The sequence below is a fragment of the Panulirus ornatus genome, chromosome 59 (assembly GCF_036320965.1).
Source record: "Panulirus ornatus isolate Po-2019 chromosome 59, ASM3632096v1, whole genome shotgun sequence".
Classification (NCBI taxonomy): domain Eukaryota; kingdom Metazoa; phylum Arthropoda; class Malacostraca; order Decapoda; family Palinuridae; genus Panulirus; species Panulirus ornatus.
In genome coordinates this window covers 7,135,465-7,146,486 of record NC_092282.1, presented here as the reverse complement: position 1 = coordinate 7,146,486, position 11,022 = coordinate 7,135,465, and the positions used below count along the sequence as shown (strand labels likewise).

General features: G+C 34.5%; 1 protein-coding gene across 1 annotated transcript in view; it reads left to right on the top strand.

Annotated features, from left to right (window-relative positions):
- The first annotated feature begins 805 nt into the window (after positions 1 to 805).
- Positions 806 to 11,022, top strand: part of LOC139767069 (uncharacterized) — a 120,825-nt gene continuing 110,608 nt past the window's right edge. Inside the window, exon 1 of the mRNA XM_071696035.1 lies at positions 806 to 1,265. Within this exon, the coding sequence (XP_071552136.1) occupies positions 1,116 to 1,265 (150 nt within the window). The 5' untranslated portion in view covers positions 806 to 1,115. The remainder of the gene's footprint in view (positions 1,266 to 11,022) is intronic.

Below are 11,022 nucleotides of genomic sequence, written 5' to 3'. Positions count from 1 at the left end.
TTTATCGTAAAAACAGTATATCATCCCGGTTTACACATACTGTTACAGAATACATACTTGGACTTACATAAAACCAAAGCTGTAAAGAACGCGATTTTATGGCTGCGTATGGGAATACAGTACTACCCCTTAACCTTTCAGCTTTATCTTCTATATACGCACAGTATATAGTACCTCTTCGCACTTACTTTCTTGCGTAGTCTATAGTGTCTCATGTATTCCTATGGAGCAGTGAAGGTTCAAGGAATAAATTTACATGAAAAAAACAAGAAGGTTTGTGAGGTAGTTCTTCACCCCAGTTCCCCGCCCCCACCCCAACCCCCGGACCTACGGTGTCTTCACTCGTCATGGGCCGTTATCAAGGTCATGGCCGTTTTATCCCGCATTCCGAGTATTGTACCCAATATCTACTGTCGGAGGAGAGCCGCTGAGTACGGACACGGAACCACTGGGTACATATAGGGTCAGCGGGTCAGCACGAAGCGCCTCAGGCTGCCGCAAACTTTCATTCAAATGTGTACTGACAATATTTACCCAAATGAATGAATGAACTCTTCTTTCAGCCGTATCCGAGAGATGTTTCGATGACCACTAAATTCCCTGCAGCATCTGTTGATGGATCATCTGCTTTCCGAGTGCTTGCCATATATGGGATATGGTAAAAGCGAAATATAAAGGCTGAGTAGTTTGAATTTACGCGGGAATCCATCAGGTAGCAGACGACGTAGGACCGAGATGTCCTTCAAAAATGCAGACGATATGTTCCAATAATATCCCTTATTTTTTTTCCTTCTAAAGTTGTGATGGTGTGTTTTGAATACCATAAAACCTTCCGTGAGGTCATAAGAGAAAATTTCGCATTGTCACAATGCATTTAGAATTTTACAGGGAGGATCGTCGGTGCATAAATATCCGATAGTGCGCATACACCAAAGTTAAATGGTTATGATACACTAAACTGAAAATATGGATATAGTATTACGTTTCCCCCAAGTATATGTGTATTCCTCTTTGAAAAAGATGTTTGCGGTTTTCTTCTACCACAAGAATGAATATGCGTAGGTTTTAGAAGAAGAAACTAACTCTACCAAAAAATAGCACTAGTCAAAACCAAAATGGCAACGATGGATGGCTCGTCGGAGCAGACTGTATCGTGTAATGCGGAAAGATTAGTGCGTGTAGGCTATTATGAATTCGAAAAGACAATTGGAAAGGGTAACTTTGCTGTAGTGAAACTCGCAACACACAAAGTAACACAATCCAAGGTAAGGAAGTGCTAGTAAACGGTTTGTTTATCTTGGGTCTCGTCTCATGAAAAGATATTATCTTGCCAGATTTTATGACCTGGAAGCCCTATGGAGAATGACACAGGTGGAAAATTGCTTTATGACTGTGGTGAATAATCGTGGGGAGAGGCGGTGTATGGGGAGGTAAGGAGAGGGTCTGATCAGACCAGGGCTGAGGCACTGGTTACGTGTTATGTTGGGGCAACACAGACACCACCACCTGCACTGTACGCACTCCTACAGGCACTCACGCACACGTATTCAACCCACGCCGAGGCCAAGGCCGGTGTGGAGACGCTTCATCACTGTGTGTGAGTAGCATAAGCTGTCAATGGTCAGGGACGCAGATAAACAGCTCAGGAGTGGGATGGTCCCAGCCCTCCAGCTCGGTGTATGACACCCACTGCATACCCCATAGTGCCGTGCTGGCCTGACCTGTCTTCACACACTTCTACTCTCTTTGATGTTATCATATGAGAACAATAGGGTTAACTGCTGAAATTTGGGCAAAAAGTTATTGCCTTCGTATCCTGTAGAGATTTAAGGCCATTTATAAAGGGACAGCTTCTCAACATATTCTTTCTCTTTAATTTTCATTTTTAAGGATTATATAGACCAGATCATACCATATTAGTTCTGATGGAATTTTTTCTATATGGTAAGACATTCCCCAAATTTTATAGTTTTTGAAAAACGTACATTGATAGTTATTGAATTTAAGGCCATGTGGATTTAGATTTTGGAATTTTGTTTTTAATATTTATGAAGTTTAACTATATTGAGAAAGAAGTAGTCCTGCACATGTTAACCTTTATTCTCTGTCTTTTTCTTGTACAGTAAAGAGGGTGATAAACATTAGGGAAAATGTGGAATTGCTTTATGTAAAAGTAGGTGAAATATTTCTAGAAATCAACAGAGGCTGTGAAACATTTGATTTATCCTGGTAGCCAACATACACCTTATTTTCAGTTACATGAAATATATGATTATTATGGTCTGGGAGGATTGTTGTTGTGTAGGGGATTGTGCATGGAGTTCAAATGTAAGCAAAGATGTTCTTGTGAACATTCTATATGTGGCTGGATTTAGCAAACAGCATTTTTTAGGTATATGTCGATTATGATGAAAAAAGTAAGGCAAATCATAGCTTCATTGAGAAGTTAGGAGAGGTTTTCATATGCTTTTTTAAATTCTTGAAGTATTTTGCTAACTTTTAAGTTAATGAACACATTTTCTGTAAAGTTCATAACCTTCCTTACCATTAACTTGCTTATTGACACAGAATGAGAAATGAGAGAATGAATTACAATCTGTGTATCGTATCTCAGTACAGTACAGTGACATGAAAAATATCATCAATAACATTGTAGTCCAAAGTACCATGACATCAGTTCTCTGGTAAGAGGAAATTTATCAGTCATGTAGTGACTGCATAAATTTTGAAAGGTTTTCTGAGATCCAGTAAATTGAATCAAAGGTCATTTAATTTTCTTCACATATGTCATTTGTATGGGATGAATTGTATATATGATGCATAATGATAATTTATGAAGTTATTTGAATACAGAATTTTCATTGTTATGAGTGATCATTGAAACAAAGTTCATTAATTAATCAAGCTGAGCTTTAGTAATCAATTATCCATAATAAGGTATTGTGAAAAGTGGAGTAGATATGAAATAGCGTCACTGTGACACTTTGAAATCTCGTTAGATTCTGTAAAAGCACGTAGGTAGGTATTTGCATTGTATGTACGAGTATTGACGACCATTGTCATGACAATCCTAGTAAGAATTAGAGATGTGATGGTGCTGGATGTGATTTATGAAATGAAGTAATAATCAGAGGGAAAATTATTGAAGTATATTGGGGTTTTATAAATGTAAAGAAAACACTCTTTGAACTATCTGGTCTTAAGTGGTTAGAGATGTTATTTTTGTAACTTTAAAGCTGTTGTGTTGTTTGAAAGATGAAGTTTAGTTTGTCTTGATGATCTCAGTCATAGTCTCGTGTGGGAGAACAACTGATTTCCATTTATAAGATATTGCATAGTAATAGATAACCCAAGGAAATTGGATGTGGCTCCAAAGAATGGAAAATTTCATTGGGTTGGGAGTAGTTACTGTTGGCTGAAACATGCCAGATACTCTGCTACTTATATTATTTTGTGAGTATTGCTTGGGGAGATTATCAGTATAGACCCAACTTAGCTATACTTGGGTATATTAAGAGAATTTATGTATTATATTTTATTGATAGACTTATTTCCAAAAGTTGGGAGTGTTGTATGTGTCATAATTATATTCCTTTTAAGCAGGTCTTTCATATACATGGGTTTTATTCACCTTGTTGGTACTCACATATCGGGGATGGCTCTCTATCTATTGGTCAAAGTCAAAAGCCTTACCCATCCTTGATTTTCATGGGATTATCTCATCAACAGTTATGATGTTGCTGCTCTCTTTCTTTATGACAGATATTATTTTGGCTCCTGTGTATGTCCCTGCTACCAGACCCATTGCACATGTCTGTTTGCTACTTCCTATAGTTTCTGTGGACATTAGTCACTTGAGGATTGAATGTTATGATAACCCCTTTTCTCAAACAGTAAAGCTGCAGAATTCTTTTACTTCTTTCCCACCCTTTTGTACTTGTAAGGGTCAGGTCTACAAAAACCTGAGCTCTGATTGATAGGATTCTCTACTTCTTTTCTCATATCCTATTTTCTTTTCAATTATGATGGCCATAATTGGGCATACTTTGTCATTACCAGGTCGGTCACTGTGAAAAGAAATCCTTATCAGTTAATCATTTGCCAATGTTTAAAGTGTATGCTGTTGTTGCTCATGAAATATAGGAAAAAAAAGTATCTTAAGATATGCATTCATATGTTAGAAAGAATCACATGGTTTTTGAACTATGATTATGGGAGAAATAGAAGCTTTGCTGTGGTGTCTTAAAATATTGTACCTTGCACCATTCTATTTCAGATGTGTCAGTAAAAGAATACCTCCTGTTGATAAAAAGGTATCAGATAGGGAAAACAGTTACAGAAATGTGTTTGTATACAACAGGGTATCATTCATTTATTTTTTTCACCAAATTGGTAGTTGTGAGATTTTGCTGACCAAATATGGCTTCATGTGGCATCAGTGTTTGACTTTGAGCTTTTCATCGATGATATATAATGGATTAGGAAGATTTGATCCTCATAACTTTTCTTGTTGTTTACATAGCATGGAAGACACTTATGGATCCTTTTGTCCATTGTCATTGTCCATCTGGCTGTCCATTGATATTCCATTATCAGGAGTCATAACCCTTGCTCACTGCAGATGTATTTGACCAGACCTGTAAAAGTCACATTAGCTTCTTTGTTTTATTTACTTTATGGTGTTCTTTTCCAGAACCTAAAGTGTTGGTTGATGTAAGAACTTAAGGTATTGATTAGCATAAAACTAAGTTTTGATTTTGCCATGCCTATTCCCTGTAATTTATAAGATGGTTCACAACTGAGAAAATGCCACCTTTGGTGGTTTACTTTATTACAGTTGTTTTTGATATTTTCTATACAATATTCTCACCCAGTAATATTGCACTTCCAAGAACTACCATGCAATATAGGCAACACAAGTATTCCTTGGAAAACCCATCTGATTATGGCTGTGCTGCATCCCCTCTTGAGGCTGGCATTGTGGAGGCTTCCCTAGTGATTAGTGGTGGACACAGATGGGTTTCCAAACATTTAATACTTGCGCAATCAAAATTTCAGGCCATAAATTGCTTTATGGTCAGAATTATGGTTGTAGACCTAAAAGACTTGGTCTCTAAATTTAGGTATTATACTGTGTAGGGATGATTTACTGTCAGTTGTATGCGTATTTGTTATACTGAGTTTGTGAAATTTATCGTTCTGTAGAATTAGTATTGTTTATTAGTTGTAATCAAGTTCACACATGCAAGAGTGAGTCTGAAAAATGCTTTCAATTGGCCTGACAAAGGTCAGATATTTGACCTTTTGATAAGTGTATGAGCCTTGTGTGAGTACTGAGCAATGTAGTTCAAAATTTTTACCAGGTATGCTTTAAAAACAATTATTGTTATATGACTAGAGGGTTGATTAACTTCATGCACAATCAGAAGATTTTTTAAGCCATCTTTTTCTCATAAGTTTCTCATTATCTTGTCGAATGCTACATCTTTAATTTTTATGGTATTATTGTACAATTTTCTGCCTTTAGATTACAGTATTAGATTTGTTTTTAATGTGCAACACATTTTCATGAAGAATTCTTTTTGAGTAGTTTTTATTTTTGGCTGACTGTGTATAGTATCCACTTTTTATTACTGATAGTGGAAGAACAGGTAACTTCTTGCATTTGTTGTCGTTGTTGGGCATTCTGAGTTGTAGGTTAAGAAACTTTCAGTGGGTTGAATTTGAGTACTTCCTTACATCTGGCTCATTGTTTTTCATTACAAATCTTTTGAATGTGTAGAAAAGGCTGATGAACTGTTGCAAAGGTCCTCTTACTTTTTATGTTAAAAAGAGCCTTGTTCTTAAAAACAGCCTTGCTTAAGGTGAAACTAGCTGATGAATAAAAAAATGTGAATACATCAAATATGTAAACTTTGATATGGCCATAGATATAATCTCAGTCATGAGATGTTAATAACATACAGCAACATCTCATTCATCATTGATTTCATAACATCAAAGGTATTAAAATTGGGGAATAGACATTAATTGTGTATGATAAAAGTAAGTGTGCAAGTCTTTCAGTAATAGCTCACTGATAGGAAAACAGTGGTCCGTATATATCTTGTCAAAAAGTCTAAAAATACTGAATGATGTATTGTTGAATTTATCATTAATATCCAGTGGCATTACATACCTCATATTTACTTGTTGATGTAGGGTGTTTATGATAATCTTGTTAAATCAAGTAAGTAAAGAAGTATCATATTAACGAAATTTATAAGATGGTAAAAGAGATTGTGGCATATTGCAGTGTATGTATAGGACTGATACATCAATTTTATTTTTAATAAATCCTAGATCCTGGATTGTTGTTATAAGAATTTTTGGTTAGGCAGCTTGACTGATTTATAGCCTTTAGTAAATGATTGATGGAAATACATAAAGATCATGTCATAGTTGATTATATGCTGTAGATTAGATTAAATGCATGAGCTCATTTTCATAAAATGTATTGATAAAGCTTGAATCAGTTCCTCAAATATAACTGGAAGCAATTTAAGGAAGAAAGACTTGTTGAAACATGGTTTTGATGCTTTATTTGGATGATAACTTACCAGTATGTTGTTTTGAATTAAGACAGGAATAGTATTAGTCCATATCTTTGTATTGCAATAGGTAAAACACTTTGTCTTGAATATTGGATTCAACCCATAAACCATTTGAGCTTTAGACTCATTCTCCTTGGCAACCCAGTGGAATAATACTTTAGAGAAAAATTTGAGTAAGTTGATTCATGATTTCTGAGCTTTAGCAGTGTTGAATTTTCAAGAATTTATTCTTTTAATGTCATTATCGTTTCCATATCTCTTAGGAATCGTCTGTGGTTGAAATATGCACTAACGCTTAAGGTTAATGTGTTTTTTAGGCCCAGGCTAATATGTATCCATGTTTAGCAGATGCTAATCAAGTCTGGCTTTAAATTTCTTTGTGATTCTGTCTTAGCATCTATTATTTAAGGAAGTTTGTTCTTTTAAGTTCTCTGGCTGAAGAAATGTTTTCTCATCTGTAGTCTTGACTTAATATGAACGATAAGTTTAATGTTACTCGTTTACTGATTCTGACTGCCATCATATTTTATGTTTTCAAGGACTTGCCATTTTTCCTATGCATTCTCTCATAAACCCAAATTGAGGCATGTAATATGAGCCTTTTAACAGTTATATGCGACTAACAGATTTGCCTACCCCCTTTTTTTTTCCTTTTTATTTGTTTGGACTAAACTTTGATTTCATGTCTGTGATACCAGTCACAAGTCAGGTCTTGTATTTTCATGGTACAGCACTCCAGCCTGAAGGGTTTTGTTGAAGTTTCTTTGTACCGTTGTAGTAAAATTGCTCTAAATTTATTCTTCTTTTCTCTTCTTTTTAATAACTTGCATGAAGGTCTTTGTAGTTTTAGCGTCCATCTTTTGGTGTTTCTTTTATTTTTTTTATATTCTTGAATGCTCCCTTTTTTGCAACTGCATGTACTTTGCAGGCATTGGCATGCTATTGAGAAAGCAGTGAAAATGTCAGGACCTTTTACATTTGTGGAGATGAATTTATATTTACCTGCTAGCACTTTACAGTTCTCCTCATAGCATATGGCTGGTTATTTTAGTACAGACGTTTTCACTTTGAGAGTGTTTCTCATTTGGAAGACGCAGTACAGCATCATTATTCATAAAGAAGAGAAAAATGAAATACCATATCAATATGATATTGTATAAAGTTTGAAATTCATAATAGACTAGGTATTTTTAAAGTTGAAAGTTTCTTCAAGTTCTATCTCATTCTTTTCAATTTTTTATTTGAATCTTCATTTTTTTTCAAAGCGTGCCGTAAGATGATTTCTTGCTCATATAGTAATTAACTAAACTAAGTCAAATTACTGAAATTGTTCCAATTTACAAAGCATAGAATTTAGAAGTTTTCTCAAGTCCTGCTTCAACATAGCCCCCCTGACTTGGAGGCTAAGGCACAGCGACATTATTTTGATATGATAAGAGTATAAGTAATAGTTTTCCATTATTATTAGTATTCATAAAGGAGTTAAAAAACAGGTTGAAAAAGGATATTAGAATTTATGAATGGCAAATAGGATTACACCCTTTAGTATTTTATTTATTTATATTTTGCTTTGTTGCTGTCTCCCGCGTTTGCGAGGTAGTACCCTTTAGTACTTTACTCTATTTTTTTTCTGAATAATGATTGTGTTAGTGTCCTTGTCAGATTTAACTTCGTTTTTACTCTGCATACCATTTTTCATCCTTTTCTCAGAACCATGGTATTTCATTCTTTTACTGGTGTATATGATTATGATTACTCAGGATAATTCTTCATAAGTATCTCTCTTTCAAGCCGAGCTCACATATAATCTTCTGCTACTTTTCATATTTACTTATTTTTTAAACCACTCTGCTTTTCTTTTGTAACCATTACTGTTATGAAGATGAAAAACTTATCTCTAAACCTATGAAACTCAGGAGTGGGATTTCTAGCTTTTTTATTTTATATTTCTTGCAAAACTTTCCCTCTTGAGTTCAGAGCATAGATATCACAGTTAAGATGATGATTTATGAGATAGTCTGACATACCAAGCTCTCTTGGGTCTCAGTCATGTCTTGTATGAATCCCCATTGTATCATGTAACAGAGGGAGAGTGTATCCATGAACAGTAGAGTACTTCTGTCCTGAGACGTCTCCCCATAAACAAAGAGAGACGTTGTTTTAATGTAAGCTGTTCTTCCTCTAATACAGTCATGTCGAGGCCATTAGCACTTTAATATTGAAGGTAGGAACATAAAACTTGGAAATTACATGCATTATTATATTTTTAGGTCATTTTTATGTGGATTTCATGGTCAGATTCAAATGATTGCCATTTTTTGTAATTAGCCTTTCATTGCCTTGACTTTTTTACCTGTACAAAGATGTAGCCATGAGAGATTGAGGATTGTTGCATTTTGCCATTTTTTGTAATTAGCCTTTCATTGCCTTGACTTTTTTACCTGTACATAGATGTAGCCATGAGAGATTGAGGATTGTTGCATTGTCAACAAAGATGCATTACGTTCGAGGTTGTATAGAACTTTCCTGTGAAAGTGAATCATGTTGTCATGTGAAGGTTTATCATGTTTGGTATCATATTGTTATGTAAAGGTTTGTTGTGTGTTGTATCAAACTTTTATATAATGATTTATTGTGTATTGTGTTATACTGTTATGTAAATGTTTGTTGTGTATCTTATCATGAGAAAGTTTGTAATGTTTTATGTCATTTTGTTATGCGAAGGTTTGTTGTATATTGCATTATTCTGTCAGTGAAGGCTTGTTTTGTTTTGTATCATATTCTCATGGGAAGTTTTGTTATTCGTATCAAAATATTACGTGAACGCTTTTCTTATTGTATTATGATGTTATGTCAGGTTTTTTGTTTATTTTGGCACATTGTCTTATGAAGGCTTCTTTTGTGTTTTTATTGCCATGTGAATGTTTGTTTTGTATTGCATCTTATTATGCGAGTTTGTTTTGTACTGTATCATCCATGTTTGTTCCATCTTTTTCATGATTTTTCTTTTCTGTTCATTTTCCAGTCTAGCTAGTGTCCGGTCTTTTTATTTTTCAGTTGGATGAAAGTTGTGTTTTTTGCTTTGATTTCTTTCATGTTGATGTACATTTTTTTTATGTTTTTAAGTTGCATTTTTGGTACTTGTGTTTAGCTCCACTTTTTGTCAGTATAATTTTCCTCAGGAAAATGTTTTTGCATTCTTTTGTGTGTGTATTCATCTGGTAATATATTTGATCTTTTAGATTTCAGCTCTTATATGTGCTGTCATCTTTTTAATAATTTTCTTCGTGAATAACCATAACTGTAATGAGTAACCTGTTGTCAGAATCTATAAACTTACCTTGTGTTTTTGTAACAATTATTTGAAGGTATCATGTGGACTATTATTTAGTATTTTGGTCAGATTGCCCTGTTCTCCTCTTCCACTCAATATCATTTGTACTTACAGCTTTCTTTCTCCTCGTAAAAACTATTCTGTGTATATCTCTGTTGCATACTCACTTTGGGAGTTCCCTCAAGGGGATGTCCATGTCAAAAGTCTCCATATGCTGTTTATTGTAGATAAACTATTTCTTGAGTAAAAATCACATAAACTTTGTTATTCATTTTCTGTTTCATCTTCAAAAATCCCATTAATATTCCTAATTTTCAGCATGGTGTTTCCTTCTCTTAAGATCTGTGATTAGATTTACCAGTAGTTGTTTATCTGGTGTAATATATTTTTATTTAGTAGTTGATAAAAGACTCCCTTTTTCAGATAAGAACCTTTGGTACTGTGTAAATAAACATGAAGTTTATGTAAATTGTTTTTATGTACTAGTTTTACTTTCCTTATGTGTTGTGTTACTCTTAGGTTACCTAGGATAGCCACATTGGGCTTTAATGTTTCCTGTTGTATTTTGCCTGAGCTTCACTTATTTTATTTTTTTGTCTGTCAGTCAGAATGTATTCATATATTTATTCTTCATGGCATTCATAACAACTATATTGTAAGGGTGATCTGAAAATTCTTTTGTTTTTGTCACCTTCTGACAACCTTTTGGGTCAGACTGAACTGCAAGGAGAGTGGTAGGGTTACTCTTGGTGTGATGTCATGGCTAGTTGCATGATGTGGTTGAAGCATGATAGTGTTTTTAGCATTATTTACAAGGAGAATTTTCAGACCAATCTTCTATAGTTATGTTATACGTGTGCTTTAGCATTTGTGTGGCCTGGAGTAAACAAACCCAAAGGCTCAGGGAATGATTACATGAAGTGAAGGCAAGTGAGGAATCTTAATGTGAAACATACTTTTCAATAGCTCAAAGCTGACCTTTTCAGTTCTCTAGTGATAAGACGTCATTTGGTTATGACATAGCGTACCAAAGACGCACAGGTTGTGTTTTGAATTCAGGAATTTATCATGACGTCTCCCTGTAAATGTTTGAAG